General features: G+C 39.6%; 1 protein-coding gene across 3 annotated transcripts in view; it reads right to left on the bottom strand.

Moving 5' to 3' along the window:
- atp6v1h (ATPase H+ transporting V1 subunit H) overlaps positions 1 to 22026 on the bottom strand; it is a 128912-nt gene that overhangs the window by 56140 nt on the left and 50746 nt on the right. For 2 of the 3 annotated variants that reach the window (XM_060824336.1, XM_060824341.1), the window contains 2 exons: positions 20808 to 20855; positions 5647 to 5744 (listed from right to left, as the gene is read on the bottom strand). In XM_060824336.1, the coding sequence (XP_060680319.1) occupies positions 5647 to 5744; positions 20808 to 20855 (146 nt within the window). The remainder of the gene's footprint in view (positions 1 to 5646; positions 5745 to 20807; positions 20856 to 22026) is intronic. The other variant, XM_060824337.1, reaches the window with a different exon arrangement.

Below are 22026 nucleotides of genomic sequence, written 5' to 3'. Positions count from 1 at the left end.
AATAGTCTAACATGTGGAACCTGAAATGTCTTCTGAAAATCAAAGTTACATCCACTGCTTCTGCTTTCTGTCCTGCTTGCTACTGTCTCAAAAGAATTCTAGTAAATTTGTCAGGCATTACTTCCCCTTCTTGAAGCCATGCTGATTGTTGATCATACCATTTGGAACAAAATGCTTTATCCTTTATAATAGATTAACACTTACCCAATAACAAGACATTAGGCCAATTGGCCTATAGATATTTTTGTCACACTTCCCTGTCAAATAAATAAAAAGGTGTTACACAGAGTTTTCCAATCCTCTGGAACTCTCCTCAGAATGTAAAAGCTTCTCATCTCTGTAGCTACTGTTCCTACCTTAGGATGTAGCCCATCAGGTGTTGAGGAATTATCCCCATTTGTTTGTCCAGTACTTCTATAATTATTGTATTTGTTTCTTCTGCATCTTTTCATCCTTGATTATTTCATTATTTTGGAATATTATTACTTGCATCTATTCAATTCTACCATTTTCTTGTTTTCATTATCTATGCCTATGCTAACTTCTCTTCCTTTTAATATCTTCAAGAAGCTCTGTCTGTCTTGCTATTACTTGCAATTTCTCATGAAGGTTTATCTTCTCTTTTTGGCATCTTTTAAAATATTCTCAATCCTTTGGTCAATCACCACCTTTGTACTTTTATTGTTCAGTTTGATCAAAAATGTTATCACACTGCTAACAGCATATTTATAAAGTTAAACAAATGCTCAACCTTCCTACAATGAAATTAATGAGCATTTAAAGTACAACTAAATCAAATCCTTAAGAGTGGGGAAAGTTAAGGGAGAGCCACTGTCTTTGAGGCAGACAGTAGAACAAGTTGACCCAGAGTAGGTTTAGATGTTAATAGCATGCTTCACAAACTTATATCACATACAAATGAGTCGAGTACGCAACTCAGCCAAGCTTACTGCGCCATTCAATAAATTCTGACAGATCCAATTACACCTTTAAATCTGTATTCCTGCTTACTGGTATCTTTCATCTTAGTACCTACTGCTGCCTTTAAAAATATTCAAGGATTCTGCCTCCACTATCTTTTCAGAGGAGCATTTCAAGCAATATTCCAAAAAGTCTACTTAATCTGCTTAAATAGTTGTTCTCCGGATTGTAAACAGCAATCCTTAGTTTCCAATTCTGTGAGGAGAGGGGGAAGAAATTTTGTATGCTTTACTCAAGTCATATTTGCTGGACCTGCAGACTAACCTTAGTGATTCACTCACAAGGATACCCAGATCTCTGAACATCTCCAGAGTTCTGCCATCTCTCACCACTCAGATCTGAAAAAAAAACACTTCTTGCCAAAATGGACAACTTCACATCTTCACACATTATGCTCCATTTACCACATCTTTGCCTATCCACCTAATCTTCCTTTATTTTTGCAGCCTCAGGTTTTCGACACAAATTACTTTCTTCTTTATATGTGTCATCAGACAAAATGACAATCATATCTTCCTTCTCTTCATTCAAATTAGATATACAAATTGTAAACAGTTGAAATCCCAGTGGGACATAAACTTATTCATCTGCCAACCTTAAAGTCCTATTTATGCCTACTCTATTTCTTGTTAGTTGACTAATCTTCTATCAATGCCAATGTACTATTCCTACATAGTGAGCTTTTACTTACCCCGAGTTGACGCCTTATCTGGAAACCTAGATGCAGTATTTCCACACAGCATGTATCTACGTCGTCAAAACAAGGAATTAAACAGAGTGTCTATTTTCAAAACCAGGTCAAATCTGCCTGATTAGCAAATTTTTGAGCGCCTTGGTGTAATTTATTTTATTTTCAATCTGACGGCAGTTCAGCTAAATGGCTTATAGTTTCCCTCCTTGTCCCCATTTTGAATAAAATTTACATTCACTACCCTTCAATCTAAATGGAACTGCCCCAAATCAAGGAAGTTTAGAAAATTAAAATCAATGCATTAACTGTTGCACTTGGCATTTTAAGGCCAAAGCATGAAGCCTACCAGAACCTGGGGAGCCATCAGACTGCAACTCTGATTTATTAATACTCCTCCAATAATTGTGATTTTCCTCAGAGTTCCTTGGTTCTTCCCATTTCCTGATTTTTTTTTGTTGATTTTGGGATGTTACTACATCCTTTATAATGACAGTCAATTCAACAACACTGTTTCAATTTATCTGCTATTTTCTTATTTAAAATAGGAACAGGAGGAGGTGGCCATTCAGCTCAATCCTGTCTAGTCATTCAGTGAGATTATGACTGATCTACGGCATATGTACATGTATCTACCTTTTCCACCACTAATTTCCCAGTCTCATTATTTATTTGACCAAAGGTCAATTGTTAACTTTTTTTCAAACATCTGCAGTGATCTAACTGTGTTTATATTTATGGCTAGGTTTCTCTTTTTTTTGTTTGCTCATTGTTTTTTTAAAATTGTCTTTTTGGCAGGTTCTCATTCTTTCTTTATGCTTCACCCTATCCTGTATCTTCTTGTCATTTCTACCCAAACCATTTCCATATTTTGGCTTCCTGAACATGCATCATACTGTACCAATACCATCATCTAACAGAATCATGTTTTCCAAGTTTCAAGTTAATTCCTAAAAATCCTGTGGTCACATTGGCATAGTGACCAATGAACTAAAATCCATTACTCCCATTTATCTTAGGTTCACACATTCATCTCTAATCACCCCATCTAAACACACGTGAACCAAGTACAAATTAGAGATTTTGACTTTTGAGCTTGTGAGTCTAAATTTGGCACATTTTCCTTGATCCTTTCCACATCATTGGCACAGTGGCTCAGTGGTTAGCACTGCTGCCTCACAGCACCAAGGACCAGGGTTTAATTCCATCCTCAGATGACTGTGTGGAATTTCCACATTCTCCCCATGTCTGCATGGGTTTCCTCCGGGAACTCCTGTTTCCTCGCACAATCCAAAGATGTGCAGGTCAGATGCACAAGTCAGGAGTAAATGTGGAGTAATAAGATAATGGAATGGGTCTGGGGGAAGTTACTCTTCAGAGGGTCAGTGTGACCTGTTGGACTGAAGGCCAGTTTCCTGACTGTGGGGATGCGGTGACCCATGACGGTGACCATGGGATGCTGTGTGTGACCCATGACGGTGACCGTGGGGATGCTGTGTGGACCATGATGATTGGATCCTCCCCCCTCATTGGTTCTAAACAGCAGCCTAACTTGCAATGTACACTCTGGAAATATGCTCCTTGTTGCAGAGAACTATGTTTGTCCCTTTAACTAAATTAAGTTTACCACTATCACATTTCTCTCATTCTCCCGCTTGAATGGTTTCCTTGTGTCACAACCAGTTAGCTTATCCATCTTGCAAGCCCTTACTCTCATTCAGATAAGCTTATAGAATCTCAAATATGTTGGACAATTGTAAAGACAGGCTCCATCAACCAGCCCCCCCCAACCCCATTCTGGGTTCCTTAACCAGTCCCTCAGTTACACCTTCCTGTCTGTCAGTCAATAGGAAACAAAAATCAGATTACCCAAGTCGAAGGTGTTTTACTGTCTCCTGGTGTAAAGAATACAGGTAACTTTGCCCTCCTTGATGTATTGCAATACCTGTAGTTCAGATAAAACTGAGCTGAAGTTGTTTGAACTTCAAACATTTGCCGTAGACATCTTTGCTCTGGATGAAACTTTCATTCAGGAACTTCCACATATTGCAACTGTGACATCACCTGTCCTACTATCCTTTTATCTATTTTTAATAACTACTTCATTATTTTAATATGTTCATTCACATTTTTATATATTCTATTAGTTATAGCAACTGGTAGTAAAGCTATATTGAAGCAAGTTATTTACTGTGTCTTCTCCATACTACAAAAACAAGAATCAATTGCAGGAGATTGGAAATGTTAGAAAAGGCCAAAGTGAAAGACCATCTCTTTCTCTACCTCCCTTAACACTCAATATATCATAGATCATACAGAGTTGATTAGTTTTATATGCTCCTAGTTGACTCACATCACGAGGAACTGTTTTCAGCTGCTTTGTAAGCAAACCCAATTGCCCTTCCTCTGGAAATCTTCTTAAAGGACTTGCTTAACGCTGGGAACCAAGGCTTCCTCTAAAGGGCACGGCTGTGCCGTTATTTGGAGGAGCCATGTACTTTGGCTGGTGCATCGATGCATTCACTTTTGGGTTCTCCAGCCTTTGGAATGCATGAACCTTGGAGATCAATGTAATGGCTTGGAGAAGTTAGAGGAAATGGGGCTGGGTACAGAATTTAAATAACTATAGATTTAAGTTAAATGCCACTTACAAGCCACAGAAAAAAAAATTTGTCCAAAATACAAATTTACACTCTTAGCCACTGTAAGCACTTAATCCTTTCAGTGATTTTTCCATGATTTAAATAATTTCCACTTTATGACATTTGTAAAATATAATACTGTCCAAAGTAATTTAAGTGGCAAATTTCTACTTGTACTCTATATATTGGAGAGAAAATTAAACACTGATCATAACTATAGAAGGGAATTTCAAAATAGATGATTTGTACCTGAGGATAGAGTTTGCAACTTACAGGAGCAGTTAGAAATGATGGACAATCTTTTGACAGAATTATGTACTGAAGTGAAAGCAAAATATATTAAATATAATAAAGTTATCAAAATGTGAAAATACAGAACAGATTCCATGGTTCTCGAAATTGGCCCATTCATGAAACTGAAAGGGTAGGAGGAATTCTGCTGTTGGCTTTGAAGTCAGGGCAAGCTTGCATCTCTGCATGACACAATCCACCCCAAATTAGTTTGGCGGTAACTGGACTGTCAATTGGTTCAGAATGGCTCATCAGCTGGATGAAATATGACTGCTAACAAATGGAGGCCAATCAAATAGCTGTCAGCTCACTAATTCCCAGTAGTTCACCAGGAATGGCGAGCACTGGTGGGCCTGCAGACAGTATCTAATGCTGACTATCACTAGATTTGGACACTCGTAAATGGAAAGGTTTCACTAGCAGGCCCTAGTTATTCACTACAGCAGCATAGATGCCTCAAATGAACAGGGTGAAATACCAAAACATTGACAGGTGGCTTACAGTTTAGCCAATCAAGGCCCTTAATTTGTTGGAGTTGGTACTACATACAGCACCTTCTCCACACTGTTAAAATATCAACAGCGGCAGGTAGAAAAGTGCACGGCACCCCACTGTGCCACAGAATTTCATATATTAAACCTTATTCCCTGTTCAGCAATGTCAACAGGCTGAGTAGGCCTAGCATCTTCAATCTTCCTGCTTGGCACACCCTCCTCATTCCTGAAGAAGGGTTATGCCCGAAACATCAATTCGCCTGTTCCTTGGATGCTGCCCGACTTACTGCGCTTTTCCAGCAACACATTTTTTCAGCTCTGATCTCCAGCATCTGCGGTCCTCACTTTCTCCTAGCATCTTCAATTTACTTGCAATTTTCTAGGATACGCAAAATGTTTGTATAACAAATTGCTCATTCAGCATGAATATATTGTCTCTAGTGATCAAGCAATTCACTACAATACAGGGTCTCAAAAGCACATCGAATACTTAAGCACAGATTACTTGACCAATTTGCCAGGAATAATTAGTGTCCTTAAAAATTCTTACCAGTTCACTCCATCAGCTTCTACCCAGGCAAAACGATATTCATTGATTCTCAGCATTAGCTGCAGACAACCTGCCACACACTGAACATATTGGGAGCTCTGAAGTTAGAAAGAAAATAAATAATCAAGAAAACATTTCTCACCTCATTTATAATGAAATTAGTTTTGTCGAGCTTTAAGCTTTAAATTGCAAAACCACTGCTCATCAGTTAGCTAAGAGTGATGTACTTTTTGCAACGCAAGGAAGTAATGTCTTTTGCTAGATTTTTTTTTGATATTCATCCAATTTTTTTTGAGAATTGCATCACATCAATACATGCATGGGAGATCATGCCTCCCAAGTTTGCTGGAGTTCTTTGATGAAGAAGTGACCAGGAAGGTTGATGAGAGCTAGGCTGTTGACGTAGGCTACATGGATTTCAGTAAGGCCCTTGACAAGGTTCTACATGATTCTAGATTAGAGTGGCGCTGGAAAAGCACAGCAGTTCAGGCAGCATCCGAGGGGCAGGAAAATCGACGTTTCGGGCAAAAGCCCATCATCAGGAATAGAGGCAGAGTGCCTGCAGGGTGGAAAGATAAATGAGAGGGTGGGGGTGGGGAGAAAGTAGCATACAGTACAACAGGAGAATGGGGGTGGGGATGGAAGTGATAGCTCAGAGAGGAGGGTGGAGAGGATAGATGGAAAGGAAGATAGGCAGGTAGGAGAAGTAATGGGGACAGTGCTGAGCTGGAAGCTTGGAACTGGGGTGAAGTGGGGGAAGAAGAAATGAGGAAACTGGTGAAGTCCACATTGGTGCCCTGGGGTTCTTTTCCATGCCCTGCTATGCTTTTCCAGCACCATTAATCTAGAATCTGGTTTCCAGCATCTGCAGTCATTGTTTTTATCAAGGTTCTACATGGTAGACTGCTCTAGAAGGTTAGATCATATGAAATCCAGTGAGAGCTGGCAAATTAGATACACAATGGTAGGGAGCAGAGGATAATAGCGGAAGGATGTGTGTTAGACTGTAGGCCTATGACTAATGGTGTGCCTCAGGGGTTGGTAAGGGGCCTATTACTGGTTGTTACCTATAATCAATGATTTGAATGAGAATGTACAAGACATGATTACTAAGTTTGCAGATGACACTAAAATAAGTGGTATCAGGGACAGTGACGAAGATCACACAAAATTGCAGCAAGGATCAGCTGGGGAAGTGGGCAGAGAAACGGCCAGTGAGGTCTTGCATTTTGGAAAGCCAAACAAAGATAGGTGTTTCAAAGTGGGCCTTAAGGAGTGTATTGGAACAGAGGGACCTTGGAGTTCAGGTGCACGGTTCTCAAAGTGGAGTCACAGGTAGACAGAGCAGTAAAAGTGGTTTTTGGCACACTGGCCTTCATCAGTTAGGGCATTAAGTATTGAAGTTGAGAAATTATGCTGCAGTTGTAGAGGACTTTAGTGAGGCTGCACTTGGAGTATTGTGTTCAGCTTTGGTCACCTTGCTAAAGCAAGGATATTATTAAACTGGAAAGAGTGCAGAAGAAATTTATAAGGATGTTGCCAGGACTCAAGGGAGTGAGTTCTAGGGAGAGTTTGGACAAGCTAGGACTTGTTTCACTACAGCAAAAGGAGACTGAGGGGGTATGTTATAGAAGTATCAAAGATCATGAGAGGTATGGGTAGGGTGAATGCATTTAGTCTTTTTCCCAGGGTTGGGAAATTGAGGACGTCAGTTTAATGTTAGAGGGTGAGGAATAAAAGGGAACCTGAGGGACAACTTTTTCTTTTAGAAACACAGAGGTTGGTACACATATGGAATGAACTGCCAGAGGCACTGGTTGTGGCAGGTACATCTACAACAATTAAAAGGCAATTGAACAAATACTTGGATAGGAAAGGTTTAGAAGGATATGGGACAAGTGCAAAGAAGTGGGGTTAGCGTGGATGGACGCTTTGGTCAGCATGGACCAGTTAAGGCCAAAGGCCCTCTCTCTGCACTGTAGGACTCTATGACTCAGCCTGCCTCCAATCCACAATTTTCAATCTAAGTTGAAGTATCTTTCCCAGATTGAGTTTACTTTAGATAAACTCTCAAGTTAAACATCACCAGCTGGCGCAACAGAGAACATTAACACACTGCATAAAAAGGATTAAAACTGGTGATTAGGCAATATAAGCCTTCAACTTATGTCATGATGAAAGATCATTGATGTGAACTGCTAACATTTTTACAGATGTTGATCCTATTAGTACTTTCAGCATTTTTAAGATTTGCAGCATCTATGGCATTTTGCTTTGGTAGATGTTTAATTTGTTGCCACTTCTCAACCATGAATGGCCCATCTGCTCTTCTCTCCAGCAGAATTTCCAGTTGCCTCAGAGGTCGGTGATGGGCCCATTTCTGTTTGTTATCTACAATGAATGATTTGAATGAGAATGTACAAAGCATGATTAGTAAGTTTACAGATGACACTAAAATAGATGAAATCGTGAACAGTGAGGAAGGTTGTCAGAAATTGCACCATTTTTCGTGAGTTCAATCCACTCGCCTTGCTTTATTTCCTTGGGTACATTCGATCAGATTTGTACCAAAACGTCCCAATCAAATACCTTTCCTCAACTATTGCTGGCAAATTCTAACAAAAATGTCACTGACCCAAAACATCAATTCTATTTCTCTTCACAGATGCTGCCTGACCTGAATATTTCCAGTACTTCATTTTCACTCACTTCATTTTCATCAGTGCATCATAGAAAGGTAACTTGACAAATGCTGACAAGGCTAACCAGAAAACTGGATTTCATTTGAAATACAGTGGATATTGTTAAGATCACTTATCACAGTAACTTAGACACTAATTGTGCTCCTGTTACATCCAAAATAATAAAGCAAAACCTTTTAATAAATATCCACTTTCTCTTCACTACTCAAAAAGCTACACTGTCAGGCACTCACTCAGTTCTTTGTCTTCTTAACTGGAGGCACTTCCTCTTTGAAGGCATAAAAATAAAACAAATTTACCTTGATTCCTGCACCAGATCTATTGATAGACTCATTAAAGATGTCAATATTAGACTAACATGAATTAGCAATCACCTTTGTTTCTCTAGGCTTTTGGTGTGCTATGAATGAAATCATTGCCACAGTAAATACGTAAGAAACAAAATGCTGAACATACATTGGTTTAGCATCTATAAAGAGGAAGGCCAGATGACCGCTTGGATGTCACCAGCAAGAGTTTAGAATACCAAGACCTGTAATGTGTTTAAACAAAATTCCACGTTATAAAGGACTATTGTATTGCCAGTTGGCTTAAACTGCAGCCTCACCCATTTGCTCCCATAGCTCAAGTCATTATTTGACAGAATCTATGCAGCTGTCATGCAAGATTATTGAAAACTCTTCTCACACAAACAGATCCAGTGATTTAATCCTGTCATTGGCAAAGTGATCACCATATTTACCATTTAACAGTAAATTTCAACAGAAACTACAACAAAGTCTGGACTGTTAGATTGTCATGCTTGAAGCCTTAGGCAGAGCAGCTATAAATACACCCTTCAGAGTCTCTAATTTGTAAATCAGTTTATCAGACATCCAGTATCCAGGACAAAAAAAAAAGTTTCTTCCAAATAAAAGTTGAAACTATAAACCAATTTATTCAAACAAACTTAGCTCCACTATCACCAACTCCATTCCTGATGAAGGGCTTATGCTCGAAACGTTGATCTCCTGCTGCTCAGAGGCTGCCTGACCAGCTGTGCTTTTCCAGTACCACATTCTTCAACACTCCAGCATCTGCAGCCCTCATCTGCTCTGACCACCAACTCCACCCATCTCACGGCCAAGGTGTGAGGCTCATCTAGAGTCTAAGCTCTGTGCTCCACTCAAATGCTGAGCTAACATATCAGCCGGACACACACACATTCCATTAGCAAGATCAACTACCTCCACAGCTTCATCCATTTTAACCTCCTTTGCCATTAATTGGCTGCTGGAACCCTCAGCTAAGAAATCATCTGAAATAAAAATAAATAACTGCAGCTGTTGGACAGCTGAAACAAAACAAAGTGTTGGAGAATCCACAGATGCTGACAAGCCAGAGTGAGAAAAACTGAGTTCATGTTTCAAATTCAGTGACACTTCAGAGCTGATTCTCAACTGTGATTTAGATATGGAGTGATGTGTCCCATTCAGTATTTGGTGTTACTTTATGTACATATGACTTCAGCTCTCTTCACTACATAATTCTTGATGTGCAGATTGCAGTCAAAGATATCGAGTACACATTAAATGGAGGGCAAACAGCAACCTCTGGAGACTTACAAAGGCTCAAGTCTTGCACAAAAGTAACTGATTGAACTCTTATTCATTGACGCCTGCGCTTGTTTGGAGGACATTTGGCTGCTAATGAATGCTTTCCTCTAGACTCAATATTTTGGCTTGTCAAGGTGTCAGATATCAACCCAAAACTGGCTATAATTCCAAGACTCCTCCACTCAATGTTATCTTGGCAGTTTCCTCTCCATTATAAAGGAATGCTCACAGGGCTGTGACAGCATTCCTGAAAAGCACAACTTCGAATGAAATGACTTAATGAAACATAATTTCTGTGGAATCAATATTAAAGCTGAAATATCAGCAAAATATTGCACAGTTAATTCTTTCAGATGTTTCTCAGCACAAAAAGATTAAAGTTAAAATGCAATTTCCAATTATAATGTAAACATTAAAAATTACACTTACCCTCTATTTTTAAGAATGGCTAGGTCCCATTTAGTGACAGTAGATTGTTGGTGCAATTAGCCAGGCTACTTGCAGACACCAACATCTGGCACCAATTTGGGGCCCAGGACATCAGTGCAAGTTGAAAAACAGGACCACAGCAGCTCAAGCGGTTGTGCTAACAGTCACAAGGGAATTTAAGAATAAAGGGTATAAATGGGAGCCAGGAAGAAAAAAAAATGGACCAAAAACAATGGCAGAAGCAGGAACAGATGCACGTTTGCGATTCTCCTTGAAAGCTGGAGGGTGGTATTTAGATTGTTTGTATATCCTTGCGAGACAGTTTCCTATGATACTAGAAGGCTACCTTTTCTGTATTTAGGAATGCTCCACACAAGTCAGGAAGAGAAAAGGTGAAACATGACCTATGATCTGGCTTTCGGCCTCATGAATCGTACTTTGAGACTTTGTTGAACATTGCCTGGTATGGCTCAGATCTCCTCTCTGGTACAGTGGTCTCTGATACATAAGATAGGGGGCGAGGGAGCAAGGGAGAGAATGTGCCAGATTCACTAGTCATTCTTTTCCTTCCACTTTTCATTCAGCTGTTCTTTGTTTCTCCAAGCCCTTCCAATGCCCTTCTGAATGGTGGAAACTCCTCAGGGACAGCTGTTTCTCAACTTTTTGAGTCAGCCATCTTCACATCTTGCTTGCGGATGTCATTGCAGCATGGGTACAAAAGTCCAATAGGTTGTGACCCATGGCCAGTTCATCATAGAGGTGATCTTTGGATTGCTGTAAAATCACATGATCTTAAACTTCAAGGAACAAACTTTATTTAATGTGGACTATTTGCAATCGTCTATTTTAAAAAAGGAAAGCCAACATGTTGCTGAGATGTTCACCAAAATCAAGACCTACCTTGTGGATTTAAGAATGTCCCCAGTGCATTAAGGACAACCAGGTACAACTGAGTTGTCAACTGTACTTATCCTGAATCCAGGAGACACAGCTAAATTGAATAGGTCTTTTCAGACCACAAGAAACAGGAACAAGAAGGCCATTCAGCTCCAGCTCCACCATTCAATAGGATCATGGCTGATCTAACACTATTTATGTCTTCTTTCCTACCCTTTCCCCACAACCTTGGATTCCTCAACTGATCAAGAATCTAATCAGCCCTAGTTCTAGGGACTGTCCCTAGAACTTTCTGTGGCAATGAGTTCCAAAGACACTACCCTCAAATTCTTCATTGCAGTCTAAAATTAGCTAACATTTTTGAGAGACTATGCTTTCTGGTCACGGTTCTCCAGTGAAGGGAGACATTCTCTCAGCATTTATCCTATCAAGCCCCTCAAGAATCCTATATGTTCCAATGAAATCATCTCTCACTGTTCTAAACTCCAATGAATAGACTCTTAGCCTATTTAACCTTGGCTCAAGATAATCCCTTAATATTAGCAATCAGACCAGCAAACCTTTTCTGAATTGCCTCCAATAAAATATCTTTTCTTACACGAGGGAACAATATTACACAGTACTGTAGATGCAGTCTCAGTAACACCTTGTACAGTTGAAGTCCTCCCTACCCTTGTACTCCATCCTCCTTTGAAACTAGAGGCAACACTCCCTTTTCCCACATCATACTCCATTTGCCAACTTCCTATCCACACATTTAACTTTTTAATATCTAAGCTGCTTGTATCTCTCTTGCAACTTGTCTTTTCACCGGTGTTGTCTAAATATTTGGCTACAGTACATTCACTTCCTTCTTCCAAATCATAAATAAATATTGTGTGCGCGCGTGTGCATACACATACACACGTGTAATTGAAAAGAAGATAATCATCCTAATGCTACTCAGAATAAGGGTCTTTAGTCAGATTTTGATTTATTGCTTAATCAACCAAACAATAACACCACATAGTATGTGACTGGAGGCTTTGCTATGGTAACTCTCCGCTTTGCTCCTATAGTGACCTTACTAGCCTCGGTCAGTTAGTGTTCCAATGAAGCTCATTTCGTAAGCACAAGCTTCAGCACTTTTTTGTGACAGGAAACTTTTCTGGAGTCAACACAAATGAAAGTTTTTAGAATAAATATATTCAATTTATTTGTTTGAAGTTGCATTGCTGCTTTGTCCTCCCACCCCCACCCCCAATTTTCTTTACTTGCCCTCCATGCTACCTGTAGACATGGAATTTTTACTTGCCTTAATTTTAACTGCACCACATGATCATACAACAATGAAACTTTTTCCTCACTTCTACTCCCCTCAATCACATAACTTTTCCTTTGTCCTTCTCTCTTCCCTGAAAGAAACTCACCCTCCCCACTCCACTTTCAAAATCTACTCCCTAATTTCCCCAGCTCTGGTGAAACTTCAGACCCAGAACACTTCTTTCTGCAGATGCTACCAGGTCTGCTAAGAATTTCCAACATTTTCTGGTTTTATTTCAGCTTCCCAGAATCCAAAGAATTGTGTTTTTGGGCACTATGAATACTTTTTAAAAAGCATTAGTTCTTAAAATACAAAGTCAGAGTCAGAGGTGCACAGCATGGAAACAGACCCTTTGGCCCAACTTGCCCATGCTCAACAGATATGAAAAATGAATCTAGTCCCATTTGCCAGCATTTGGGACATATCCCTCAAAAACCCTTTTCTATTCAGAAACCCATCCAACGCTGCAATTGTACCAGCTCCACCAGTTCATTCCATACACACACACCACTCACTGCATGAAAAAGTGGCCCCTTGGGTTTACAGTGAGAGGGGAAAGATTTAAAAGGGACCTATGCCCTCTAGTTTTGGACTTCCCTACCCTGAGGAAAAGATCTGACTTTTCACCCTATCCATGCCCCTCATGATTTTATAAACCTCGATAAAAGGTCACCCCCTCAGCCTCCGATCCTCCAGGGAAAAATAGCCCCAGCCTATTCAGTCTCTTCATATAATTCAATCCTGGGTAAAAACAAGGACAGCAGATGTTGGAAACCAGAGTCTAGATTAGAGTGGTGCTAGAAAAGCACAGCAGGTCAGGCAGCATCCAAGGAGCAGAAATATTCCTGATGAAGGCTTTTGTCCGAAATGTCAATTTTCCTGCTCCTCAGAAGTTGCCTGACCTGCTGTGCTTTTCCAGCACCACTCTGATCTAGACATATAACTCAATCCTGCCAACACTGGCAACATTCTTGCCACTTTTTTCTGCACCCTTTCAAGTGTCACAACATCTTTCCTATAAGGAGGATACCAGAATTGAATGCAGTATTCCAAAAGTGGCCTAACCAATGTCTTGTATAGCCACAACATTACCTCCTAATACTACACAATGCATAATGCAGCTTTTACACGAAAATAGCCATCCTGCAAAGGTGAATGAACAGCATGGGATCTACGTAGGGACAATGTGTTAAGTCCCAAGATTAGAATGCGTTAGAACACAGATCAAAGTTCTAGGAGATATACGCCAAGTGCTGCAGTCAGAATATATAAACATCTCAAAAGGTGTGGTGACTCACATGAAGCCAAATACCATTATTAGGTCAATAAAGTGAAGTGGAGATTGAAAGCCCAAAACAATATTTGCTTCATGCAACTGAACAAGATTAGAGTTCAGGGAAAACTCAACAGATCTAACTTAGTAAAGTTGGCTGCTGGTAAAAGTGAAAATTGTACCTGTCGATAAGTACTGGAGTGCCGTTTAGAATCCAAGGATGCACAACATAAGAGGAGTGGTCAATAACACAATTTATGACAGAAAGGCTCGAGATGGAAGATTTTATGGCCAAAAAAAGTGAAATATTGCAATCCCTCATGAAGTTTAATGACATTTGTTGACCGAGAATGTTCATATTTCAGGGTATACAATTTCAAAGGGTTACAAACTGAAGAACTAGCAGAAATCAGCCAAATATAGGTTGCTGTCAAGTACTGGAATGTCAGTCGTGTTCATACATGCAATACCTGACCGCAACATCAACAGTGCTCTGCTTGATAAAGTACTATACAAGATTGTGAACAGCAAACCTCATGGGATTGGGGATAGTGGCAGGAACCTATGATATTGGCAAGAAACAAAGCATGAAGAAATACAGTCGTGTGCTTGCAGGTTCAGTTTTAGGAACCTCTTGTTTGATATTTCCTAATGATTTGAACTTAGAGATATAGGACAATTTCAAAAATTAGAAATTACTGAGACTTGTAAATAAAGAAGCCAATAATTGACTTCTGCAAGACAGCACTGTAAAGTTGTGCAGATACCCAGTGGCTGAAAGTTTCACGTAAAGCACAATGATTTATAGCAAAGCATGGGCATGTGTACAACTTCTCACACCGCTGAAGATTTTAAAAAAGTGTGTATGCTTTATTCATAGAGATAGAGGGAAGGCACAAAATCAAAGACTTGCACTAAACCCTCAAAAGACTGGTTCAACCTCAACTATAATAATTAATTTCAGGCACCATATGTCAAAAGGAGGTCAAAGCCTTAGGGGATGTAAAGAGATTAGAATGGTATGGGTAAGGAACTTCAGTTATGCAAATATTGGAGAAGCGGGTCAATCTCCTTATAAGGAAGGGTAATGATGAAGGCAGTGTTTTTAATTCTTCATTATATGAAGGCTACAATAATTATGCAAAGGGGACTCAGTCACTGAACTGAGTAGTGCTTTGCAATGCCAGACATGCAAGGTTAGCGGTTACTAGATATTTGTTCTAATAGAATGCAAAACACTGCAGCCATAACAGCTAGTAACCCCTCTCAAGTAGTCACTTCACCTTCAGTACACCAGTCTGATGTTTCAACAGGCGAAACATATCTCAGTTCTTCCTCCAATTCACTATGCAGGTTGCACTCAAACCAACGATGGAATGGTACAAGTGACAAATGTCTGTGATCAAAATAAATAGCTTAAATAAATGTGATGCCGATATTAACATTCGACCTATACATATCTTTTCCTACGTTATCGCTTTAATGTTTCCTATGCTGCTTCAGCAGAGAGTGGATAATTGCCATTCATCACACTGTCCTAACCTGTCCTTGGTTAATAATCATGTCTTCAAGGTCATGTGGTCACACAACAATTGGGAATGTGCCATGCACAGAGCAATATTTTCTTCAAGAGACACAATATGAAAATCTTAAAGAAAATGCACAGTGCAACAAAGTAGCCGTGCATACACCCAACAGTAGATTCTGCAACTCTGTCAATGATAGCTGCATTTTAGATTCTGTGAAACCTACACTGATCACACTTCCTAATATTTTAAACAGAATAAGTGTCCCTTGACACTGTCCCCATATAAATACATCCAGGGCAGGACCAGCCCAGGGCAAGATAGAGATAAACTTCTTCCACTCCACAGGCAGTCAAAAATAATGAGATAACCCAGTTGGGACACCAACAAACCAAATTAACGGTTGAACAGAACCTTATTTAACGCAAGAAAACCGTACCAAATTAAAATAATATTGCTCAGACAACCAGAGAGCAAGAGAAGGGACAGCATAAAAACAAAAGAGCATACAACGTGAAAATTAGTGGGAAGTCAAAGGAGTGGCTTTTAAAACCATCAAAGGACAACTAAAAATAAAATTGGGAAGTGTGGAAATGAGGATAAGCTAGTTAGTAGTATAAGAGAAGGTTATATATTTTTAAAAATGTATCTTAAAAGCTCAAGAGACAAGTACGCACATTAGGTCACTGAAAAATTGTAGGATGAGGGATAGTAATAGGGAAGATATGGACAGTTACTTTGCACCAGTTTTTAGAGCAGAAGGCACTAGCAGCATAACAGAGCTTCAAGGGATCAATCCTCAGAGGTAGGTGCAGTAGCCATTATCAAGGGAGAAGGTGCTGAGGAAACAAAGCTCGGAATGGAGATCAATCACCCAGACCAAACGGATTACACCGCAAGGTTCAGAAGGGAGGTAGCTAAAGAGATTGTGGAGGCATTGGTGGCGATTTTTCAGGAGTCACAGGAATCTGGAGCTTCCCAGATGACTAAAAAATGACTAGTATAACACCCTCATTTAAGAAAAGGAAGGAGGCAGAAACTAGGAAGCTGTCATTGGCAGGTTTTGACAGTCCATTACGGATGAATTTGCAGAATTCTTGGAGTGCATGAAAAATGAGGACTAAGCGAGCATGATTTCATCAAGGGCAGGTCATGCTTGACAAATCTGGTTAGAATTCTTTGAGGAGGCAACAAGCAGGGACAAAGGACAGCAAGTGGGCATGATCTATTTGGATTTCCAGAATGTCTTTGACAAGGTGCCTTACAAGAGGCTGCTAACTAAGACATGAGCCTATGGTCTTAGGGACAAGGTACAGCATAAATAGAGGATTAATTGACTGGTAGAAAGCAGAGTGTGGGGATAAATGGGTCTTTTTCAGGATGGCAGCTGCCAATAGTTCCACAGGCTCCATGTTGAGGTTATGAACTTTGGTACGAATAATAAAGGTATAGACTATTTTCTAAAAAGGGGAAAGGCTTCCGAAATCACAATTGGACTTGGGAGTCATAATTTAAGATTCTTTCAAGATTAACATGTAGGTTTGACCTACATGAGAAAAGGTTTCCACAAAAGGGAGAGACTAAAATCCAATGGCAGAGCCTTAGAGCAAAGGCACAGTTATTTAAAACAAAGGCAAGGAGGAATTTCTTTAGCCATTGGCTAATCTGTGGAACTCATTGCCAAAAAAACGCTGTGGAAGCCATGTCATTTATGTATTTAAGACATAATTAGATAGGTTCTGGATTAGTAAGGGTTACAGAGAGAAAGCAGGAGAATGGAGTTGAGAAACATCAGCCATGATCGAATGGCAGAGACTCTGGGTGGAATGACCGAATTCTGCTCCTGTATCTTATGGATGCATTCCAGCCTTTGTGCTGCCACTGGTCTCGAAAGGCCTCTATCATGCCGGTGAGTATGACATGCTCTTTCGCCAGCGACACCCATGTGCAGGTGAAGGGGACAGACAGTCAAGAACAATGAGCCCCTCTATGGTCTGCTACTTGGACCTGTTGATAGCCACCTTGGCCAGGCCCAGGGACCGAAGAGATGGCCCGCAAAGTTGCCTGTCTCTCCCCACACGAGGTGTCCATAAATCACGAGTGTGGGGCTGAAATGAAACCAAACTTTAAGTAGCAGCCCTTTCAAAAAGTGAAAAAGGGGCATTACCAAGGTGCACCACATTGGAGGCAGCTTGACATTTAAAGACAAAAGGTATTGCTACACATTCCGAAGGTGGAAAATCATTACTTAGATGTTGTAGAGGCAACACTAGCGCTTGACAGCACCCCCACCTTTCACCCCTCAAGAGGGAGGGTCAGAATACCAACAATCCAGCGTTGCCTTTTATCCCAGAAAAAAACTCAAATGATCTTTTTCTGGTTGACCAAATGTCTACATTGTGCAATGACTATATACTTAAAGAATTATGAGTATTGATTAAGCTGGTGAAAATAGATGAGATATACAAGTATATGAGCTATATCTATTTGTTTTACTCATTTAGTTAACCTCCCTCCTACAGTATTTGATGTACAGTCACGCAAAGTGGGTCACCACTGAGGGGTGATAGAAGGCCAGCAGCAACCATGATACTGCTGTGAAGGCGTAGAGGTGCTGCATTTTTAAGAGACTTGAAGGACTTTGCAAATTCTACAGCACTCTGTGTGCTTGCTATGTGACATTTGGTCGAGCAGCTAGCAGTATCTGGGTTGCTATGAGACAAAAAAAAATTCAAATTCCAGTTATAATTATGCCCCAAGATACTAAACTCCAATCAAGTTTGATTTTGATATTGTTAAAATATCAAATTCAATGAAATGATCCAATGCTTTGGGGCATAAATATTAAACAAATTGAACAGTTCGGAGAGAACTGCCAAGCCACCAACATATGCAGACTGCCCACAGAATAGCTCTCTTAAAAAGGTACTTTTATCTTCCAACAACCTATGAAATAGAAACCCCAAGAAAAGACGAAAGATGATGATACAAAGAGAGGATTTGACAGCTGGCTGGCTTTGAAAGTTGAGATTTTTGGTAAATCTTAATTGGCAGTTTTACCAGACCCATCTTATAGAAAGGAAAGTAAAAGATAGGTTAGAGAAAGGAGTTATAAGTAGTTGTTAATTATTCTGTTAGACTTTAAAAAAAAGTTGTGAATTTTTACTTTATACAGTGATCTTTGGGATAGTTCTTGGCCTCTTGAATTTTAACTGATTACCACACAGGTTAAATCTTTTCTGCGTTGCTGGTTTAAATTAGCCAGTGGGGGGCTTACCCTGTATTGTAACAATACCAAAGGTTCCATTTTGGCTAATGTAGTGAGCATAAGTTTCTATAAACGTTGTCTTGCCTGAGTACTTCAAGCGTTTTGGTTTCTCAAGTTTTGGTTCCTTAAATTCTTAGAACCATGGAAAAGCTGTCAGTTTAAATTACCTACATTTTCCATGACGTAATTTCCTTGAATAATTAAACACTGAAATTAAGCTGATTTTACAGAGATGAGTAAAAAAAAATAACAAACCATGTTCAATTGACTACTTTGTCATGGAAATAGAGAAACAGACTTATCTGAAGACAACCTTCGAAAAACATGAAATAGCAACTTTTAGCCTAGTTAACGATTAGTTATTCTGACTGATGTACATCCTGATGAGATCAGCAACTTTATCTGACTGGGAAACTAATTGGTTGCGTCATTAAAGGCAATCTTTAACAACATTAAACATAGGTCCAATGTCAAAAGCAAAAGCAAAAGCAAAAGCAAAAACAACCTCCTAATGAAACTGGTTGATCTACATGAGATGCTGCTGCCAAAGTGTTACAACTGCCCCACTTCGCTCCACATAAGACTATAGTGCACCTGTCTGCAAAGTTCAGAGCACACCCTTCTTGTCTGCTACTCAACTGAATGCAACAGTGACATCATAACTGTAACACTTTGTTCAACACCTCTTCCATCTTGGTACCTCACCTGGAGCAATCTTCCTCAGCAAGATTATCACCAGTCATCCATTGGATGAAGAGGGGAAAAAACCCACAAGCAACCACTGATACATCTCTTGCAAATCTCATCAGCCTAATGAACAGTTTGACAAAAATGATCCTTGCATGAATAGTTCAGGTCAAGCCAGGCCCCCTTAGCAGCAAACAAACTGTGGGCGGCACGGTGGCACAGTGGTTAGCACTGCTGCCTCACAGCGCCCGAGACCCGGGTTCAATTCCCGACTCAGGCGACTGACTGTGTGGAGTTTGCACGTTCTCCCCGTGTCTGCGTGGGTTTCCTCCGGGTGCTCCGGTTTCTTCCCACAGTTCAAAGATGTGCAGGCCAGATGAATTGGCCATGCTAAATTGCCCGTAGTGTTAGGTAAGGGGTAAATGTAGGGGTATGGGTGAGTTGCGCTTTGGCTGGTCGGTGTGGACTTGTTGGGCCGAAGGGCCTGTTTCCACACTAAGTAATCTAATCTAATCAAACCATTGGGCCCTCACTACAATTCTCATGTTCTAAATGGGAGATGTGCTGATTTTGCCTTGTCCTGCCATCAGTCCTTTCTACAAACTAAAGTAGTGTATTAATCTCAAAACTCCACAAATCAAATTTGGTTTGTTATGTAATAGAACCACATTAGAAATAATTATTTGGCCGATTAGTAGAATCATGATTAGTCTTTACCTTTGGTTTATCTGGTTAGCCTCATTAATACAAAGAATTTTAGATGTTCTATACTGGTACCTCTACTACAGGGATTATAAAGATATCATTTAGATTGGCTGGGGGTCTGTGATAACTAATTTATTTGAAATGAGATCCTTCAAACAAAATAGTTTGAGAACTACTGACCAAGGTTAGCTGAGCAGTTGACAAATAGTAGTGCAGGGGTTGAGAAGGAGATCTAATTAATTGTGTGTTTTATTATTCATACACAGGACTTAGATATTGCTACTGGGCAAGGATTTGCTTATCTCTAATTGCTTTGAAAAAAATACCATCAGGTTTAGGTGAAAAAAGGACCAAACCAAATTAAACAGCAGTACTTTGTATATAAAATGTCATTTTTGATGAATCCATGGATGGATTTGTCAAGTAAGTTTAAGTGAAGTTTCAGTTGAAACATTTTAGAATTTACCCTTCATTTGATTCTTTAGGGAAAGGAAAGAAATAATAAATTGCAATTGATTTCACCAGACCTTTTTCTCAGGACCCAAGTCCTGCAAAAAAAGTTTTTCCAGTAAGGCTTTCTTCTTCACACAACTTAGGAACTGGAAGTCTTTTTCAACAAAGTTTGCACTTATTCAACATTCAACTATTCCCTCCACTAAGGACTCCCAAAAATACAATGCCACGAGTTATAAACTAAAGTATTATGTCAAGATATCAGGAAACTACACAAATTATACTTTGTGCACACTATTCCTAACATTTTCTCTTCAGCTTACCTCACTCGGCGAGACAGTTCCTGCTTCAGAACCCACAGCACGCAACTTCTAACAAAAAATAAAAATAACTTGTTTTGTATAAATGTCAAACCAATGGAAAATACATTCATAAAGAATTCGCAATTTTAAAAATCCTAATTTGTAAAACCAATGATCATGCACGGCATTAGTGTCGCATTGCCTCAAAGCACTATTTCCTTTGAAGCTCATTATCAGGTGACACCTTAATTACATCAGTTATAATTCCTGCTCAATGCACTAATTCATGAATGAAATTCACTTAGAAGGGATCAACAAATAAAACATGCACTTCAGCTCTAGTCTGGACTTAAACAGGAAATATGCCCAGAAGTCAAAGTGTAATTTTCCAACTTGAATAATTAATTGCTCCCTTGAAAAATGCCATTCACAACAAAGTAACTTGCAACACAAATTAGAAGATTTTTTTTAAAATGGCAAATATTTAAGACTAGGTCTCCAAATGATTTCCAAGGCTGAAAGGAGGTCATCCAGTCATGGGCAAGGATGTCCCTGAGCCTCCCAATAGCCTCTGATAGCAGTTACAATTCCTTCATTCTCAAGTTCAGGTGTATCAGGAACAAAAGATTACACCCAAAACGTCAACTTCTCCATCTCCTGAAGCCGACTGGCTTGCTGTGTTCTTCCAGCCTCCTGCCTGTCTACTTTGGATTCCAGCAACTGTCATTTTTGTCTCTATTCACTCAGGTACATACATAAAACATACATACAATGAAAACCATGCCAACAGAAAAAAAACACATCTATAACCTTAAGCAATACTTACGCTTCCTAAATTGCTCTAAACATAGACATACTTCATTGAGCACATCTCAAATTGGTAGCATCATGCTACACAGTCCCACCATTTGAGGAATAGCCCTTACCACCATTTAACAAACAGGAGGGCAACACACCCATGGCAGTGGGAAAAGGAGTAGTGGAGAGTTACAAATCTTGTGAAAAGCAGCAATTGATAAGGAGCAAAACGGTAGGCAAGACCATCAACAGATCCTTTTCTGCATGAACCTCAAAAGAAAAAAAATTGTTTCCATTTATGAAATTTCCTCCAATGCTGATCACCATATCCATCTCTTTCAGACAATAAAAATAAAAACAATTAGAAAATGCATACACAAATCCAACTTCTTTTAAAAACACTTTTGACAACACATGCTGCCAGTTATCTTAGTTAGCTTGG

The sequence above is a fragment of the Hemiscyllium ocellatum genome, chromosome 4, assembly GCF_020745735.1.
Source record: "Hemiscyllium ocellatum isolate sHemOce1 chromosome 4, sHemOce1.pat.X.cur, whole genome shotgun sequence".
NCBI classification, from domain to species: Eukaryota; Metazoa; Chordata; class Chondrichthyes; order Orectolobiformes; family Hemiscylliidae; genus Hemiscyllium; species Hemiscyllium ocellatum.
The sequence above is the reverse complement of the archived record's forward strand: the minus strand, read 5'-3'. Positions and strand labels throughout refer to the sequence as shown.